At 35.8% G+C, this 21,216-nt stretch overlaps 1 protein-coding gene across 1 annotated transcript in view; it reads right to left on the reverse strand.

Moving 5' to 3' along the window:
- Positions 1-4,118: 4,118 nt before the first annotated feature.
- The window catches only part of ABCE1 (ATP binding cassette subfamily E member 1), a 28,721-nt gene continuing 11,623 nt past the window's right edge, over positions 4,119-21,216 (reverse strand). Inside the window, exons 9-18 of the mRNA XM_039224906.1 lie at positions 20,378-20,467; positions 14,898-15,019; positions 12,299-12,520; positions 11,275-11,334; positions 11,116-11,174; positions 9,289-9,399; positions 9,066-9,208; positions 8,817-8,939; positions 7,305-7,416; positions 4,119-5,781 (exon numbers count right to left, since the gene is read on the reverse strand). Of these exons, the coding sequence (XP_039080837.1) occupies positions 5,734-5,781; positions 7,305-7,416; positions 8,817-8,939; positions 9,066-9,208; positions 9,289-9,399; positions 11,116-11,174; positions 11,275-11,334; positions 12,299-12,520; positions 14,898-15,019; positions 20,378-20,467 (1,090 nt within the window). The 3' untranslated portion in view covers positions 4,119-5,733. The remainder of the gene's footprint in view (positions 5,782-7,304; positions 7,417-8,816; positions 8,940-9,065; positions 9,209-9,288; positions 9,400-11,115; positions 11,175-11,274; positions 11,335-12,298; positions 12,521-14,897; positions 15,020-20,377; positions 20,468-21,216) is intronic.

Here is a 21,216-nt window from a genome sequence, read left to right on the forward strand (position 1 = left end):
TATATAATAAAACTGAACTTTTAAAAAATGAGGCCAACTAATTTGACTAAAGTCATGCAGCTCATAAGTGGTAGAATTTGGGTATGTACCTAGCTCTGAGTGGTTTTAGAACTAGTGGTGCTCTATCAGTTTTTTGGCATTCATTAAATGAAATGGGATGTGTAGACTAAGAATACTTTACAGATTAAATGGCCTTTTTAAAAGTTAGTATTCAATACAGTCATACCTTGTTTTACTGCGGTTCACTTTATTGTGCTTTGCAGATACTGTGCTTTTTAAAGATGGAAGGTTTGTGGCAACCCTGCACTGAGCAGGTCTGTTGGTGCTGTTTTTCTAACACTTGCTCACTCGGTCACATTTTGGTAATTCTTGCAATATTTCAAACTTGTTCATTTTATTTGTCATAGTAATCTGTGATCAGTGATTATGACTTGCTGTAAGCTCAGATGATGGTTAGCATCTTTTAGCAATATTTTAAAATTAAGGTTATGTACATATTTCATAGACTGTAGTGTAAACATTTATAGGTACTGGGAAACCAAAAAACTTCTTGATTCACTTGGACCCACAGTATTACTGAGGTATGCCTGTAATATTTGTCTAATGAAGAACGATAAACCGTTTGAAAGTTTTATTTGAAAACGGGCACCTCGGTGGCTGGCTCAGTTGGTTAAGCACCCAACTTGATTTCAACTCAGGTCACAATCTCACTGGTTCGTGGGTTCAAGTCCCACATCAGGCTCTGAGATGCTGACAGTGTGGAGCCTGCTTGGGATTCTCTCTCTGCCCCTCCCGTTAGCGTGCTTGCGTGCGCACTCTCTCAAGAGTAAATAAAAACATTAAAAAACATTTTTAAAAAGTTGGGTATACATAAACACTTTGTTTAACCTACTCGTTATATGGACTTTGTCTTAAGAATGGCTTTCCTAGGAAGGAGAGAGCCTGAAACAAAAGCTTCCTTCAGTACGGTGTTTGGTGGAAAGGTGAGCTGGGAACAGGGGCAGCAAGCTGGGCAGGGTAAGTTGGTTAGGTACATAGCCCTGATTTTGGGATTGCCCAGGCTGGTGAGTGAAGTCTCACAGAACCTGGGAATGGAGGGAGAGGAGAAACAAGGGAAGCATTTTTCTGCTAGCTGAGTGTCACAGACTTTCCCCATGTAGTCTGAAGAGAAGCTGGAGTATGAGGAAGGCAAGAAGGGTGTTACTTGGTGTTGGGTGGAGCCCTTTCAGCAACTGGCCACCTGATGTGGATGGGATAAAAAGGTGGCAGCATGTGACCAGAAGTGTTCTATACAGTTTCTCTTATAAAAGTTGTTGATAATTAAAGGGGCTTGCTTTTCAGTTTTGAGTATTTGTTAAATTTGCGCTTAATTTGGCTGTTAGGTCCATGTTTAGGGAATAGTATGAGAAAGTAAAGTACAAAGGAAGTAAATGGCTTCCTTTCATAAACCCTATGTTTATAAGCCTTTAAAGTGTAAAAGTTATAAACATTGGTTGTAAACTTAAGACGTTTTTAGATTGTTCATTAGAGAAATTGGAACTTCCGAGTACATCCTTTATATATATCCTATGTGTGTGTATATATATATATACACCCTATATGTATATATCCTATGTATATATCCTATATATATATATTCCTGTAATGAGATTTTATTTTCCACATTCAGAAAAAAATATAGATGAAAGATGTAGATACAGAAGATGAACAGTGATTCTCATGGCCACCTATCCTTTTGAATATTTTACCTAACTATCAACAATTAAAAAATTCTGGGTAGTAATTTTTCTCTCTTAAATGAAAACTTTGGTTTTAAGCTAACCAACCTCAGATGGAGTAGAAAACCAGACTAACTAACCAACTTCAGATGGAGTAGAAAACCAGACTGCTTATGTATTTACCTAAGGGTGTACCTGTTACTATGTAGCTTGTTGCATGTTTCCTGTGAATTACTTCCTAGACTGTTAGTTAAAAGCATTTAAATGATGTATAATTTTATAGGGTATATAGAATTATATAGGGAGGATTCATAAACTAGGGGACAAAAGTGGAGTCCAAAAACCTGAGGTACATACATACAAGACGTGAAGTGACCCTAAGGGTGTATTCCATGAGAAGGATGGATGGACATGATTCATTAGCTGTGAGCCATATGGGAGAAGCTGGGGCATTGCAAGGTGGGGAGCTGGAACTAACATTTGTATTAAAGCCAGGAGCACCCCAGTAAAAAGGGCAATCCTAAAAGTAAGGTAAGCCTAAAAGCCCCAAACACAATGTGTTAGCAAGCTAAGATGAAAAGTAGTTTCTAGCTGGTGGTAATAACATACTTGGGTCACTTGGCCAGAAACGAATTCGGAGAGACAGAGGTCAGCCAAGGAGGCATTACTTTAACAGGAAGCCCATTTGGACTCACCTGCTTAAATAAACTTGTATTTCCCTTTCATAAGAAATCTGGAGAGAAGTGGCAGGTGGCAGTTGTACAGTTTTAATATAAAGACTAGCATCTTTGTGGCTTTCTTGGCATTTCCCTATAGCACTTTATGGTAACAAATTCACAAGGAGTACCATATATGTATTTCCTCTTATTAAGAAATCAAAAGGGCTTCCAGAAATACCCCAAGAGACTTCTACTTCTAATTTACTGGCTAGAACTGGGTCAACATGGCCATACCTAGCTGTAAGAGAGACTAGGAAAATAAGGAAGGACTTGTTATGATTGTCTTAGCTCACTAGTGATCCACTGTCTGAGGCTGGATACATACTACCCTATTAAACTGCAAGGAAAGAGGTGCTGGTGAGTACAACAAGGTTGGGAAGGAAAAGGGGGAGTGTTTGGCATACTAAACCTTAGAGTTTTCACAGATAAAACTTCACTGAACATTAGTTCATTAACCAAAGCACAAGGAAATAATACCATCAGGAGCAGAGGTAGCAGAAACAGTGGACAGGCTCTACGTGGTTTAAAAATACTAACTAAAAGACAACAGAATAAAAATTATAAGCTCTTGAATAACTGTATAAGCTCTTGAATAACTGCTATTTTGGTAATTCTAGCAGCTTCCTTAACTGGCATCTGCTTTATCTCAATTCCTAGTGTGCATGTAAAAACCTGATGAAGGCAGTGAAAACCCACTAAACCTGCCTGTATTCATCCTTTCCTCTATCTCTTCGATGCTCATGCTGATTTCTACCTCACCTGACATTTATTCTGCTTTACATGGGATTATTTATCATTTATCCTTGTAGATGCTACTTTTTCTGGGAGCTACCTCCTTCACTTAGCCCTTTCTGACTCTCAAACCGAGAATGGTTTCTCTTCTGAACCAGGTGCACATATGCCAAACACTGGGTTGAGAGCTTGACATAAATGTATCTAAATGTTAATGGATATGAATGAAGTTACAGACCAACTGATGAGTTTATCCAGTTTTCCTACTTTTCTCTTTGGCCACAATTGTAGAAGGCAAACTATATGCCAGATGTCAAACTGCAATTATAAGCAAAAGATTCAGGACTGGGCTTCTGGATGCTATGGTCGAAAATCAGGTGACCTTAAATTGCATAAATGCACTGCTTTTGTTAATGCTGCTGTACACTGGTTGAACATAATACAGATTATCTCTTTATTGAAGATTTAAAACTTAAAACAGCTGATACACACGGTAGATGAAGTTCAAAAGGTAATGGCTGTATGTGTATATATCCCCTTTTCTTTGCCTGTTCTGTAACCAAGTTATCATTCCCCAAAAGCTTATTGTCCCGAGTATCCTTATGGCATTTTACTATTTTGTGTATTTTCAATAAATGGGTGTTATTTATGAACTATATTGCACCATTAAGAGATATCTTCCAATCAGGACATACTAAGCAGTCTTCCAAATTTAATAGCTAGCATCTGCATTGGTAGTGTATTTGAGCTGGTTTTCACAGAAAAACTTGTGTTAGCAAGTAAGATACTTTCTATTGCTATATAAAAATTTAACATCTAAATCCATATTTTAAAAATTTCATTTACACGAATATTACAATTAATCCATATTCTGTCATCAGCAGTAAGAAAGAACTGTGCTCTTATTTTAGCATATGTTTTCTTTAGGACAGAATACGGAATCAGTAAGTAAAAACAGCTTTTGTCTTATTTTATTCAATATACTTGAAATAATCATTCACAAATTTAACCTATCCTTAAAAATAGGCACTACTTATTAGTATAATCCCATTTATGTACAAAACAAACCCTTTACATATTCACACTTAGCTAAGTGCACAGAAAAAAAGCATAAAAGGATATATATTATTAAATGCAAACACTGGTAACCTTTGGGAGGGTAATGTGAGGAGAGAACATTTTATTACATATATTTCAGTAGGTCTGAATTTTTCACAACATGGATTTATGGATTACTCATATAAATTAATTTTTAAAAGGCCTAATGGGGACCAGTTAAATTATATATTCTATTCACTGTCTGCATGTTAATTAGCGCTTCTATGGTTTTAAGGAGCTTTACAAGTCTGTTTCAGTAATTTGTTATTTTCCTATTTTGCCTGCCCCATTAATTCATTTTAGTCAACTCTTTTCCTCACTTGTAGTATACGTTCCAGTTCAATGCATTTGAAGTATAACTGAGAGTAGTTTCACACCACATCCCACTGTTCAAACTCAGAACTTGAGATGAGGTGCAGTAAGTTTTTAGAGCTCTTGCTACACACTATCCAAAACTCCAAAGTCAAAAAGATTTAGATAATGTCCTCTATATCCAAAGGTGGAGATGAATATATTTGGTACCAAGAGATACTTTACAATGCTACCTGGGGACTTGTTTGCATTAATGTTGCCTTTAACCTTGTCCTTGGCTGCCCGTCAGAAATCTGTTATGTTTAAAATTACATAGATGCTCAGGCATCAACTCTATAAAGATTTTAAAGGAAGCAAACATTCTTTAAAATGCTTTTCCTAAACTTTGATCACAATTATACACATGTCTAAAGAATGACATTACTTTGAGAATTACAGAATCTTATGGAATGCTAAAACTGAGTAATTCAGAGGAAGGTTAGGGTTTTTTTCTGGCAGATGGGGGTGGTTTGTGGAAATGGTTTTTGATATTCAAAAGTATTCAAAAGCACCAAAAACAACAATGTAAACAATGCTTAAGTTGGGAACATGGCCATTTTCCAATAGTGGTGTTTTGTAGTAATCTTAACTTTGAAAGTCTAAACACACTGATAACATATTGCAAGACTGAAAGCAAATAACAAATATAATCCTGATGTTTATTTATCAAATTTCATTAGTGGAATCTTTGACTGGCTTTTAAAATAAGGGCAGTTTCATTATACTGGCATATTTGGCAAACTAGAAGTACAGAAAGCTTTTTCAAGATTTTCAAAAGGGGGCAACACTGGTCAGCATTTGGTACACGCATATGGTAACACCTACTGAAACCTTCCCACACATCATGAAACCTCGGAGGTAATTTGTATAGCTTGAAATGTCTTCATTTTAGGATGTTCTACATAAAAAGGGCCTTATCAGGAACAGAAAAGTGGCAATTTCTGTGTTTAGACTATAATTTACAACACAACTGGCTTCTGATGTTACATTAAGTAAATTATACTTCAAGCTCCAGAGTACGTGGGGCATAAAAACCTGATTCAAGTTTTATATGACAAAAAATCCCAATAAATGTTTCTTTTAAGAAATCGCTTCTCAACATTCTCAGATTCAGTCTAGTCATCCAAGAAAAAGTAGTTTCCACTCTTCTTTTGTTCTACATCCTAAAAAACGAAACAGAAGCAACAAAAATCAACACCATTCTCCTATACATAGGGGTAAGTCTTTCACCCACAGTCTTGTATGGCAGTGTTTACAAGTATGTATATAATCTCCTCGGCACTCACGATCTATCTGCTCCTGGAATTCGTGGGTCCACTAAATCAAAGGCAGGATTACTACTTCTGCTACTCATCCCTACAACCGGAACACTTCCCTTGGTCTACCCTCAAGCAAAGCCCCTTCATGGAAAATGCCTTATGTATGTATGTTAAAATTCTGCTGTATAAAATATTCTGACTTTAAACTCCTAGTCCAAAAAGTAACATTGTCTAGTTTGAGACCTGCCTATTACACAAAACTCCTATAGAACTATTTTTTCCCATTTCACTTTAGAGAGGGGTGGCCAGTAATGACCCATCTCCCTATCTGCCTATGATCTTATTAGGATCAAGGTATGACTAAGATGTGTGGGCATAGAGAAATGAGGACTAGGTATACTTGGAGACTGAACCAAGTTCTCTGCACAAGAAAATGACAATATAACATTTGTAACACTTCAGAAGAAAATTCTTAGGAAAGTTAAGCTACGCGCATAATAACTGTTGTAGGATTTAGTTCCTCTTTTCTACTTAATTGACAAGACCGACACTTTTCAGTTTTAAGTCGTCATTTCCTTATCTTGACTAGAGAGTAAGTATAAACAAAATACACGTGAAGTCTAAAGGCATCTGTGTTAGGTCTTTAAGAATAGATAATTGTAGATACTGATTTGGTCTCGGCTTTCCAAGCGGTCATAGTTTAATGGAAAAGCGAGAATACAAATATGAATAATAAAATCTAGTAAATGGTAGTATTAAGAGCAAGGGCTAGAGGGCCATGAAGCATAAGCAGCATTTTAAGCAGGCACTGCAGGAGATATTTGAAAAGACAGAAATGCTTTTTTTCCCCCAAGAGTTCATTGGTCTTTTTCGTACGACCAATAAATTACTGTCTTCTAAAAAAAAATCATGTTTCACAGTCTACATCAACCGTAAGGAGCATATTTATTTTATGTACAACAAAGAAAAACACTGCCAATTAAACTGACAAACTATTTTCCCATTGTGTACAATTTTATGCTCACTGAAAAAGCTTGCTTGGATTCTTAAAATATTTTATAATCAGGTGTTGCTCTTGTGCATGCAAAAGAAGAAAAGTAGAGAAGAGAAACTAGGCATCTGTAAAAACTTTGTATCAACAGTGAATTAGTATAATCTTTCTAAAGACATTAAAATGGCAATTAAACTCAACACAGGCAGTACAACAGTGGGTACAAGTCAGAAAGAACATGAACAGATCTAAGTCCAGGTAGCAGCAAAAGCAACTACATCAGAATTACTGCCTACCAAACTATTAAATGTGAAAAATAAGAATTTTAGAATTAATGAAATGACAAATTTTTCCATGAGAAAGTCTTCCAATTTGAAACATGCCTTTCAATGATTTATAAAGAAATTATCCACGATTTAAGAGTTTTTATACATACCTTAATTGAATTGAGTTTGTTTATTCTTGGCCTATAGTTGTTTGGATCTCTTCTGAATGTAATTTCAAGCTGAGACAAAAATTTATTCATGCCAGCCAAAAGTGTTTGAGGACTAGAGGAAAAATAAGATCAATTGTGATTAAAATTTATCCGACAAATTTACTTTTTGGGATTGAAGAGTATTAAGCATCACTATTCCCTCTAATTCCCTAATCTGGGTAACAGTATATAATCACAGCATACTATAAATTAATTGTATGTGCAGAAGTGTCTTTCCTTGGGAATATTTCGTTTGGCTATATTACTTTTGTGCAAAACAAGCCCAATTTGACCGGTGTTTCTGATCTGGAAAAAGAAACCCTTAAGACAGAAGCTACTACGCTAGAAAAATAAAAGGTCATTAGGAGATTACAGTATTTCAAACCTGACATTTATAGGAGATAAGAGAATTTAACAGGAAAGGTAAAATTAACATCAGAAATTTGGCACTGGAAGGAGTATGTACAGCACATGGATTTTACATGTAACTCCTTTTTCAATTTCTATGGTTTATTCATCTTTTTTTTTTACCCAAATTACTTCTTAAATCACATTAAATTATATCCTACTTGTGAAACACTTTAATAAGCATTTTTTGTAAATACAGATGGTTATTTGAATAGGCTTTGCAGAGTCTGAAATTGCCCTATCAAAGAAATATGGAATTCTCAATTGAGGAACAAATTTAAAATGAAAATAAAGAATTGTGGGAAGCTGCTCAGTAAATCCTTTTATTTTTTTGGATGAATTTTTCAAACAGCAACTCCTTTCCCCCGCATTATCACAGAACATAATGGAATCACATCAAACTGCTATTTTTACAGGTGAAAAATGGTTGAAGAGCAGTAATTTCATATGGTTCAACTTAAAAGAAGGTTTTAGCACCAAGACAGTCCTCAAACTGATTTGAGTATTAGACTTCTCTATATTACAAGAGCTCTAAATCAGGTCAATAAGGAAAAATTAGAGAAAAAAGAAGAAAAGGTAAAATTCATTTTGACTCTTCTATCAATACCAGATATTTGGGGTCCACTGTGAGCATTACCACTAGCAGTGTAAGTTGGACAAAGAATATAACCTTGTTTTCCTCAATTGCTGTATGCAAAAACATCAATGGTTTTCAGGGAATTACTTGCAAAATCAAAATCCTAATCTGTTTCGAAAATCCACATAGTGAAGCACACAAGTTAACTTTCCAGAAAAGCTGAGTGGCCCAGAGCTCTGCATGCTTATCCCCTTGCGTCAGGAGTTCTGTGCCATATAGTCTGCACACTAGTTTACCCAGTTCCATCCAGTATTCAATATGGATAATCCTGGGAGTCGCAGAATCATTCCTAGAATTTCTGGCTACTTCTTTCCTTTAAAAATTACAATGGTATGATTGATATTTATAAGCTTATTGGAAAATTTCAAATAATACTTTAATTGTTAGATTTTATACTTAAGCTTGAATATTTCAGAAAATAGTTTTACCTGTTTGCGACTGTGTTCTTAGATGGAATACCATCAAAAACAATGACTCGATCTGCTAGATAGGTGGCCATAATGAAGTCATGTTCCACAACAAAGGCTGTCTTCTTAGCATGGAGTATGAAACTGAAATACATGATTTTGAACATGTTTCCAGTTTTACATTATCAAACATTCAAGTGCTGTATATAAGCACTGTTGTATGCCAGTGCACACTAATTAAAAATAATACTCTTAGTGGCAGGACATTACCGTTTGACAACTCGAGCTGCCATCAATCTTTGCTCAGAATCCAAATATGCTGATGGCTCATCAATTAAATAGACATCAGCCGGTTTGCCCAAACAAAGAGCTAAAGCTACTCGCTGCAATTCTCCACCAGATAACGTCTGCACCTATTTGGAGAAAAAGTTTAGCTAACCATGCAGACACCTGAAGTTTACAATAATAAAATAACAAAAATAAAAATATGTACTTCTTGATCGATGATGTTTTCAATTTGCAAAGGCTTCATCACATCAGTCACAAATTGTGGATGAGTGTAAGCATCTCTTATCTTTTCATGTAGTAACTGTCGAACACTTCCCTGTTTTTGTGAAAAAAGTATTGAAATTTTATTTCAGTACACAGCTCCTCTAGTGCTGAATCTTTACAAAGTTAAGCTTCTGAGCAAAAGTATATCAATTTGCCACCCACAGATAGAATAGTTATTTTTATGCTTCTCCATTTATGGCATGTCCTAAAATTATTAGAAAACCATCACGTCCAACAAGTAAAAACAATCTTAAAATTTGAAAGTAGTAAATGACTACTGTTTCAAGAAAGAAATCATTTGATAGGGTGCCTGGGTGTCCCAGTCGGTTAAGCGTCTGACTCTTGGCTTTTGGTCCAGGCTACCATCTCGTGATTCGTGGGTTTGAGCCCTGTGTCTCGCTCTGGCTGACAGTATGGAGCCTGCTTGGGATTCTGTCTCCTTTGCCCCTCCCCTGCTCACTCGCGATCTCTAAATATTAAAAGTTTAAGAAATCATTTGAGAACATTAATAATTCTCAAGGTCAGTGTGGGTATCCAGTACCCTTAGGCAATTAGCAAGGTAAGACAAAATGCATAATAAAGATGTCATGTGCTTGTTTATTTCAGGAGAGGGCTGAGTCTGAGAACTTATAAGCTAAGCTTATACAAAATACCAATGATAACAAAATTTAATATTTTTGAGAGAGCGAGTGCGAGCAGGGGAGGAGCAGAGACAGGGAGAGAGAATCCCAAGCAGGCTCTGTATTGTCAGCATGGAGCCCAGTGTGGGGCTCAAACTCATGAACTGTGAGATCATGACCTGAGCCAAAATCAGGAGTTGGGACACTTAACTGACTGAGCCACCCATTTGCCCCCAACGATAATTTTACTGTAAGCTAAGCGATCTCAAATAGGCCTAACAAAGTGAAGGCTGAGGTCCTGAGTGCAAATACTATAACTAAGAAGTTCATTACAATACTTGGAGAACTGAAGTTAACTTTTTTGGCTATTATGGAATACATTTGTGTGCAAATTTTTGTGTTGAGAGAGGTCTTCACTTCTCCTGGATATGTATCTAGGAGTGGAAATGTTGGTTCATATGTAACTATGGTTAATCATAAAAACTGCCAGGTTGTTTTTTTTTTTTTAAGTGGATCTACCATTTTACATTCCCATCAGCAATGTATGAGGTTCCAATTTCTCCACATCTTCACCAAAACTTGTTACTGTCTTTTTAAGTCATCTTAGTGGGTGTGTAGTATCTCACTATAGTTTTGATTTGCATTTCCCTAATGACTGATACTGAGCATCTTTTTGTGTGCTTATTCGGCCATTTGAATATTTTCTTTGAAAAAATGTCTATTCAGGGATGCCTGGATAGCTCAGTCGGTTGTTTGACTTTTGGAGAGAGAGCGAGAGTGAGCAAGCAAGCGCAAGTGCACGCGGGGACATGAGTGGGGGAGAAGGAGACAGAATCCCAAGCAGGCTCATCATCCCAACATGATGCTTGACACCCCAAGATGAGAAGTCGCATGCTTTTACCAACTGAGTCAGTCAGGTGCCCCCACATTTTTTACTTTGGAAAAAGAGGTCAAACATTTTAAAAGCATTTCCTAACAGTGGAATTGAATCAAGGACTTGTATCTTAATACTTTCATTAGCCACTTTTGGTAAAACTGCACAGAAATTAATTTGAAGAATAATGTTGATACAGTGAATGATTAAAGGTCTAGGTGTATGTGTGTGTGCATAAACTTTCCTTTAATAACCAAACAACAGAATAACTCACAGTTGATTTGGGACTGATTTTCTGTGGCTTATAACTGACATTTAGAACTGGTACTTCTCCTGCAAAATAAATGCAAATAAAGAAGACACTGAAAATCACCCATATCTTCAAAGTTTCCTATGTGGGACAGAGTAAAAACACTCAACAATACAACAGTACCTCCTTCATCAGGCTTAAGTCTTCCAGCAAGCATTCTGATAAATGTGGTCTTACCAGTACCTGCCAAAACAATATATACAACAGACTTGAAAGATACTTCATGTTTACAGTAAAACACTATGTACACTACTTGGTTTTAAGTGAGAAATTAGTTTTTAAGGTATCCACTGACCCTACTGAATTCTGAAGGCTAAACAAAAATACTTGAAACTTTTCATGAGTTGCCTCTGAAGTACCATTCAAAACTAATTAGAGGAATATAGACTAATAATTCTTACTAGAAACCATTACAAGTCTTGGGCTAGTTTTTAAAAGACTTACTTAGCTTAAATACTAATACAATTTATTGTTAAGGAGTATACTACTATTATGATTGATACCATCATTTTAAAGTCCATTTACATGAAACTCAACCCAGTTCAAAATTCCTCCATTAGCTAAAGACTAAAATACATGGCCAAATCCTCCTAGAAAACTTATCTTCTATAGATTTATAAGTATACAATTCAAATCTCTTTTTTTCAATCTTGAAAGCAATACCAGACATTTGGTACTCGAATTCAACTCAGGTCTTTATTTATGACAGCAATCTAAAATTGAAAATTCAGGTAATACAACTATTTACAAAGGCAGACTAGCCTGAATTTAAAATAATAAAAGCTCAAATGAAGGAACTGAAGAAATATTAATTTAAACTTGACTGCTTCTGAATTACCTTATTTTATCCTTTCTGTCCTCATCTGTTTCTAAGATGAATAAATGACCTAACAATTTATACACAAAAACTAGGCTGGAAAAATATCTTATTTTCACTAAAAGTTATGAAATGAAATATATGAAATATAAACTTGATTGAATGGCAATGACATTAAATCATATGTCATAAAATGTGAACTATACTGAGAAATGTATGGATTCAGTCTAGCTCCCAGATTTACAACGGAGTCAAAATTTTTCATGCAGTAGCTGAAATGAAGTACTGGATAAACAGAACAGACTTCCAAATATCACAAGGAAAACTTACCATTCTCCCCCAACATTACCATGATTTCAGAATCTGTAAACTCTCCAGCTACAATTGCTAACTCAAACTCTCCCATCTTCTTCTTCATTCCAGGATATTTATACATACACATCTTTTTGACTTCTTCTTCATTTGCTGTCTCAGCCACTTTAAAAACAAGTGATGCATCTCTGAATCTCAAGTTTTCTGTTGGAACGTAGCCATCCAAAAAAATGTTTATGCCTGTTGGAAAGTCATTGACAATAGTGGTAAAGATCAATTAAAGACTAATCTTTTTCCACAGCAAGAAATCATAAAATGAGAATAGTCTGGGAATAATTTCTTAAATAAACAAGTTATGAGTATGCATTTCATATGAGATCTAGATACCACAAGTTGAAGTCCTAAAATACTGCATTTTTTCAGAGTAATTTTCCAGGTCTGTAATACATTTATAATAATGAATTAACTTCATTTAACATTTTTTTGGCTTCACTGTACAAAACTATACATCATTATCTAAACGTTTTTTAGTAACTGAAAGAAAACTAACATTGTGCATGAGAATCCCTCCATATTAAAACTGTGAAGATCTGCAATGGTAGAAACAGAAATGAAAAGGTGGATTATGTGGGAAAAATGCAAAGGTCTATTTTCAGTGATTCCTATATTTAAGATAAGTAGAGAAAGATAGTATCTCAAGTCTGGAAGGTTTTGAAAGAAAGTCTAAGTATGTTATTCATCTCATCTGGAACTCAGAGCCATATCAGGGGGACTATAGCCTCAGCCTAGAACACAGGTGTTCAATATTTGATGAAAGAATAAATTCATCCTGCCAAATCAGTATTTTTTTTTAAATCTTAAAACTATTTAAAAATTATAAATTTGAGGTTAAAAAATTAAAACCAAAAGTTAAAAAGGAACATAGACTTGAGGGAAACCTTAGTAGCCACTGAATCCAAATGCCTAATTTATCAGGTAAGCAAATGAAGGCTCAGAAAACTGCAAAAAGACATTAAAAAACCAGTCTTTCCATTTCTACTGCAACGCTAGTAATTTAAAACCGAGCCCAAGCTGTAACTGTCTTTGAAGTTCAAAGAGAGCTTTTACATTTACACATGGCATTAATTTCAGTATGTTAAAAGAAAGCATAAAGAAGGAAAGTTTACTTGAATTTTTTAACAAATGAGGCACATTAAAAACTTCAGCAGGAACCATTTCTTAAATGGACTGGCTTTTAGGAGTGCGTGGGTGGCTCAGTTGGTTAAGTGTCTGACTCATGGTTTGTGAGATCGAGTACTGTATCTGGCTCTGTACAGACAGTGCAGACAGAGCCTGCTTGGGATTCTGTCTCTTCCTCTCTCTTCCCCTCCCTGGCTCGCTCACTCTCAAAACAACTTAAAAAAAAAAAAAAAGGCATAGCTTTTAGACATGGTATTTATAACTACAATTGCGAAGAGTGAATGCCAAGAACCTACTTCATTTTTAATGCAATTCTGGACCTATTACATGGTATAGGGTAGGTACTTAATAAATACTTGCTAATTGAGAAGAATTACAAAATTAATAACTTTCTGATATCATCTCTTAAGACTATTTACTGGAAAGAAAATTAAGCAATCTCACAAATTTTTCCTGAACATATGCATCTGTTTATCTCAAATGTACAAGTAAATGAGTACTTAGGGATCTGAAAAATTATTTTTGAAGAGATCACTTTATTAAAAAAAAAAAAAAAGGAGCCTGCCTAACCTAGGGGTCTACACACAAGACTACATGATTAATTATTCCTATAAAATATGGTATTTTTTCAAATATGCACTAGATAGTCCCTTTGTCAGCTGAAGGCACATTTGGAAAGATGAAATATAAAGTAAAAGAGGAGAAAGAAATCAGTGGAAGGAAATGGTAAAGAAATTAAAAGGAAAAAGGCATACTAGGTGGAGAATGCACTGATATTTGTTTCAGGAGCCACTGAGTGGTAATTAGTTTTTATTTTTGCCTAACTTGCTTAGGTAGAGAAGAGACATGGAAAAGAGAGGCCAGAGAGTCCCTCTTTCCTGACAGTAGAAGGAATAAATGAAAATAGGCTTACTAAGCTATTTTATTAAAAAAGTCTATTTTATTAGACTTTTACTCACTAAAGTATACTAAACTATCTTATTTTAATACACTATCTTATTAGACTTTTAGACAGTCTTACGTTTTACAAACTTAAGATACAGATTATAAATTTGAAAAATGGAAACAGGATGATGAGCACTGAATGAATTTTAAGTTTCACTACTGGTTTTGGCCTTTCAAAGATAAAGCTGAAGATGATAAATACTATGATGAAGTTGTAGAAGCCAAAATGTAATAAAAACTTTTAAGACATCAAACAGTGAAATTGACAAAGCATTGCTACCCACTCCAATAGAAACTTCTCCAAAAAGAAATGCTTTGAATAACAAATGATGTATATAACCTTATATATACACTCTTTTGAATGATTAAATTCCATTAAGACTAGAATTTTGGATAAATATTAAAGCAACATGTAACTGCTGAAATAAACAATACATTTTCTAAGCATTAAAGTGAAAGAATAGAGCACTGTGGAAAGAGTTTTTCAAGTTACCTTCTCTTACGCTAAAAGGCATAGTGACAACACCGTAAGCACTTGGTACGCCATATAAACAGCAGATGAAGTCTGAGAGATAGTCTAATACACTTAGATCATGCTCCACCACAATGATATATCTGCAAATCAATATAAATTTTTATTTTTAAATGTAACATAACGAATTAAAATTATATTACAATTTAAACACATAGATCAGTGTAAATTCTAGGAAAACAGATTATGTTAAAAAAATTAAATGCAAAAACCATACTAAACAAAAGCTGTAAAACATTAAATAAGACTCATTATCAAGTTCTTCCTATTTCAAATTGTTTCCCTAAACTGAAAGGAAAAAAGTTAATATGAAACAGTTTATGGATAGGTGAAATGTGTTTTGCCTAAAAATAAAAGTTGTAAATAAACTTTATAAACAGACACAATTACAACAGATTTAAATCTGATGTAGCCTAAGCTGTTTATTATGCTATTTATTGTGTGCATTAATAAGCCCTTCTAGTTGTCCTGTCCCATGTTGGCTGAAGTACGGGAATACAGAGAATCTGACAGAATGCTTAACTTTAGAACTTTCAATTTAGCTGCGGAAGATAAGGGATAGGAAACATTACCTTGCCCCCCCCCCCCCAAAAAAAAACCCAAAACGAAAACTACACAGCCAAACATGTTCTCTAGATATAAAATCCAGTGGAGGTCAAAAAGGAAACAGGTTAGTGTGTACTGGAGCACTTTATGAGTGGGACAGGATATGACATGACTTTTGAAGTGGTAAGAAGAAAGTATTGCTAGTGTATGAGCTATCAGGCAAATAATGTTCATAATGCTTTTATGCAGCACTTTATTCCTATTCAAGTTAGTTCAAAATGTTAAAAAAGCCATGTCCCACAGACACTTCAAATCCCAACTTATGTTTCCTGTACAAATATAAATTCTCCATATTTATATTAGTAGAATCATCACTCTCATAAAATAGGACTAATTTTATTCTCAGTGATATATCGTTTAAATTGAGAAACTTATTTCTCAACGCTGTCTTGTGCATTTATTTTATCCTTTCTTTTTCTAAATTCTAGTTCAGGCTCTCTCAACATTGCTATAGACTTTGAACAAACCCCATTCTTTTCAGTTTCCCAGATATGACTCTGAGTCACAAATAAAATTAACGTCCTGAGACTTTGTTTCAAAACTTTCCAAAACTTCAGCTATTATTTTTCCCCATGTACATACATGGATCCTTCATTGTTTCCTGAATAATCCACTTTTCCATTTCTGTGTGTCTATGGGCTCTGTTCCTTCTTCTTAATGGTCTCCTGTCTAAATCCTCACATGCTGAAATTTTACTGAACCCTTTAAGGTCCATCACAAATCCTACCTTCTGCAGCGACTCCTTCATAATATGCAAATGAACTTTCCCCAACTCTTGACCCCTTGTAACTCTGAACTGATACCTGGATTTTATTTATTATTTTTATTTATTTTTTACTTGTTATTATTTTTGAGTACTTCTACAACTTGTTCTTAAATTTTGTGAAGTCACAATATATATTTTAGCACCTCTATCGATTTTTAGTTTTGTGCTATATACCAAAGAGATGTTTAATAACGTTGCTGAATAATGAAGAATTTGGACCTATGCTCATTGGCAATGGGGCAAAATGGTAGGTTCTTAAATAATATGTCCAGTAAAATATTCTATGGTTGTGCAAATGTTCTCTATGTGCAGCATGTGGAATGTGGGTAGACTGATTGAAGGAATGAGTTTTTAATTTCAATTAAAATAGTAACATACGACTAGAAAATCTAGCATGGTTCTAGAATAAGAGAATGATAAGAAAAAACATCATTTCAGAAAGATTAATCTGGCAAGAAGAACCACTGACTTTTTAAAAGGAAATTCCTACAGCAATCTAGGTATCAGGTGGTAAAAGGAATGAAAACAAATGGGGGCACATTTAATTATGCTTGATCTTAGCCAAAAGGCCAAGAAGCGATGGGGCATGTTTCATTATGCAAAGAAAATCTTAAGAGCAAATGTTTTCTACCACACTGATAGTCAGAAGCATCAATAAAAATGGCAAATCACCCAAGTGAGCCAGTACTCATCCTGCCTTGTTTTTTGCAATGTTCTGGTATCTGGAGTAATTGTCTACTTTTTACCATTAAAACCTTCTAGACACCATGTAAGGTAGCATAGTATCATCTAGTGGCCTAAAAATTTTTTTTTAGTTTTTTTTTTTTAATATTTTTATTTATTTCTAGGAGAGAGAGAGAGAGAGAGACAGCGTGAGCAGGGGAGGGTCAGAGAGAGAGGGAGACACAGACTCTGAAACAGGCTCCAGGCTCTGAGCTGGCAGTCAGCACAGAGCCCGATGTGGGGCTCGAACCCACGAACCGCGAGATCATGACCTAAGCGAAAGTCGGACGCTTAACCGACTAGGCCACCCAGGTGCCCCTAAAAAAATGTTTTTTTAAAGTTTATTTTGAGAGAGGCAGAGCACAGAGTCCAATGTGGGGCTTGAACCCATGAAGCTGAAACCTGAGAGACCTGAGCTGAAACTGAATCAGCTTAACTGACTGAGCCAACTCAGGGGGCTTTTATTTTAATTATTTTTTAATGTTTATTTATTTTTGAGAGAGAGACAGAGACAGTGTGAGCAGGGGAGGGTCAGAGAGAGGGAAACACAGAATCTGAAACAGGCTCCAGGCTCTGAGCTAGCTGTCAGCACAGAGCCCAACACAGGGCTCGAACCCACAAAGCGTGAGATCATGACCTGAGTCGAAGTCGGAGGCCCAACAGACTGAGCCTCCCAGGCACCCCCAGGTGGCTTTTAATTTGCTTAAAAAGAAGGAAAAAGGTAAATACGTAAATAATCTTTCTCATTCCATTCTCTAAACTTCCTTTCTGAATTCAAACTGAATACAGTCTCATTCTCTGCTGTATTCTGGTAATTTGCAGATCAACTTTTTAGGTTTCTAAAATCTTTTCTGCAGCCCGTCACTTGTCTAATCTATGCAGTGAGTTTTTAAAGAAATTCTTAAAAATGTTTATTCATTTTTTGAGCGAAAGTGTGCGAGTGCAGGAGAGACAAAAAGTGGGAGAGGCAGAGAGAGAGGATCTCCTCCTTTGTAGAAGATCTTTGCAATGACAGCAGTGAGCCCGATGTGGGGCTTGAACTCACAAACCACGAGATTATGACCTGAGCTAAAGTCCAAAGGTCAACTGACTGAGCCACCCAGCCGCCCCAGTGGATTGTTTTTAAAGATTTTATTTTTGGGGCACGTGGGTGATTCAGTCAGTTGAGGTCTGACTTTGGCTCAGGTTTGTGGGTCTGAGCCCCACATTGGGCTCTGCTGATAGCTCAGAGCCTGGAGCCTGCTTTGGATTCTGTAGAGTCTCTCTCTCTCTCTCAAAAATAAATAAACATTAAAAACAATTTTTTAAAAAGATTTTAAGTAATCTCTACACTCAACAAGGGGCTGGAACTTACAACCCTGAGACAAAGAGTTGCATACTCCACCAAATGAGCCAGCCAGGTGCCCCTGTTCATTGAGTTTTTAATGTCACAGCTATACTTTCAATTTCTAAATCTGTTTGAGTTTTTTAAACATTTACCTATTGCCTTCTTCTAGTACCATATTCTTAGGGTTTTGTATCCTCCGTTTGTGTTTGTATTTTATTATTTTTAAAGTTTATTTATTTTTAGAGAGAGAAAGAAAGAGAGAAAGACAGCATGCGTGTATGTGTATGAGCAGGGTAGGGCAGACAGAGAAGAAAGAATTCTAAGTATGCTCCATGCTGTCTGTGCAGAACTTGATGCGGGGCTTGAACTCACAAACTGTGAGATCCTGACTTGAGCTGATACCAAGACTCGGATGCTTAAATGACTGAGGCACTTGGGGGCACCTGTGTTTGTATTTTAGATACAACTATTTTATAATTTGAGAATGTCACCTGACCTTCTCGAAGGTCTAATCTTGTTTGTTGTGTCTATTGCCTCCTTTGCAGATGGTTTCCTCTTAATCATTTATAGCCCTGGATAGCTCATGAGTCTTTACTTGTAGGAATCCTGTGACCAGGGTTGAGGGCATACCCCTGCAAAGTGGTTTTATATTTGCTTTTGTTGGTACCATAGGATAGGACTAAAGAATCTGAGACCCTCTTTTTATGTTACTTTCTTACTATGAAGAGTTTAGACTCTCTTGATTATCTAAATTTCAATTCCACATCCATGTGAGCTGCTGGTCCATGAATATATTTGAAGGGGAGCCATCTAACCACTTTTAACAATCTCAGTGACTAAGATCTATGCTTCCTTGACATCTTCACATCCTTGCCCTTTTGCTGAGAAAGTAGTTCTGAGAGTCCTGACATTTTATATCTGATACTCCAATCCAATGCCGCTCTGCTTCCTGTTCACAAGTGGTTGTTAAAACTGAACACCTATTGGAGATGAGCAACACCCATCAAGAAAGCCATATCCTGGTCTCTTCTTTATAATTTATAGTTCTTTTTTTGGTTTTTGATCCCTAGGGCTTTCTCTTGCATTCTGTAATATCAGCTGTAGATTAAATTAGTCATTAAGGAGAGGCATAGAAAACACTACACAGGGCACTTGGGTGGCTCAGTTGGTTAAGCGTCCAGCTTCGGCTCAGGTCATGATCTCACAGTTTGTGGGTTCGAGCCTGCATTGGGCTCTGTGCTCACAGCTCAGAGCCTGGAGCTTGCTTCGGATTCTGTATCTCCCTTTCTCTCTGCCCATCCCCTACTCACGGTCTTTGTCTCTCAAAAATAAGCAAACATTAAAAAAAAAACAAAACACACACACACACACCAAAAAACCACTACATAGAAAAAAGTCCCTGGGTTTAAGCCATAGCTTTGCCATGTAGTAAATTTGTAACCTATAACAAATAACTACCTTATCTGACCTTAATCTTCTTCATCTACAAAATGAGAATACTACTAAGAGTCTAACACGCAAAATTACTGAGGCTCAAATGAGAGAATGGGTTTAAAAACTGCAAATTACAAAAGTATCCCATAACCACAGGGTGCAGTGATTATTTAACAGGTTATTAAGAAAACTCTGCAGTTCATTAAGACCCTCAACAACCAGGGTTATGTGGTGATCCTTATAATGTTCTGAACAATTTTGTGTGTGTTTGAGTGATATATTCATTTGAAGATCTGGTAAAAGCTAAGAATCTGTTTCCCAGAAATCCATACATAGATGCCAGAACTTTCAAATCATTCCAGAGTATTCCTATGCTCTCTGGAGACAAGCATTAAATAGGAGGAAGTAAATAAGTCTTGTATTAAGAACGGCTGTTCTAGATAGAGTAAATACCAGAGGTAGTTCTACAATAACTGATAGAAAACATACACATGTATGACATTGATGGTCCCAGTGTTTAATCTCTAGAAATCTGTATAACTCCCCAAACAAAATAATACAGACATACCCCAAATTTATACTTACCTATCTGGATTTATGAGAGATCGTATAGTGATAGCAGCCTTTAAACGCTGCTTGACATCTAGGTAACTAGAAGGTTCATCAAACATGAAACTATGAGAAAGAAAAGCAAACATAATGATTTGTAAGACAAATAGAGTATAATTCTATCTCACATGGTATTTTAAAGCTCTGTAGTATAGTTTCTGATTCAACAACTATCCCTTCTTACACCAATGAGAAGTCCACTGTATAAGAGTAAGAATTTCTGTATTCTGTTCAGAAGTAGAAAGAAAAAAAAACTACAAAAGCAGGGCTGCATATCAAGTCTGAGAGTCTCTGATTAAGCTAACTTACAAATTGTTATTGACTCATGAAAAGTATTCTGATATAGTCTGAAGTAATTTAGACAGCTTTGCTCTTGATTAGCTAAAGTCTGCTGCATTATTAAAGCAAATGAGTTTTTGAAAAGGAGGGCACTGCACAGAATTATAGAATACTTTATGGAAAAGAGCTAGCCTGCACTGGATGCCAGAGCAGGAATGTGGAAAAAGATGAGAGCAATATATATCTGGGAAGAGAGGCACTAGAAGGTAGGAAGGAAATTCCCTCTTCTCTTTTCTCTCTCACATGACATGCCACCCTGATTTAGGGTAACCTTTAAAGACCTCATGTTCTACTTGAGGTGTTTAAAAATGTTGCTGTCCTGGTTGGAGAGCTTAAGTTTTAAAAAATATCCCTTTATGTATAGTTTAAATAATATGCAACTGATTAAAAAGCACTACAACCCATAAATTGTGAGGTACTTATCTAAATAAATGAATTATTCTACCCCTTTGGGAATAAAAGGGAATGGCAATGAA

This window comes from Hyaena hyaena, unplaced genomic scaffold, assembly GCF_003009895.1.
Source record: "Hyaena hyaena isolate Hyena2069 unplaced genomic scaffold, ASM300989v1 scaffold_1809, whole genome shotgun sequence".
Lineage (NCBI taxonomy): Eukaryota > Metazoa > Chordata > Mammalia > Carnivora > Hyaenidae > Hyaena > Hyaena hyaena.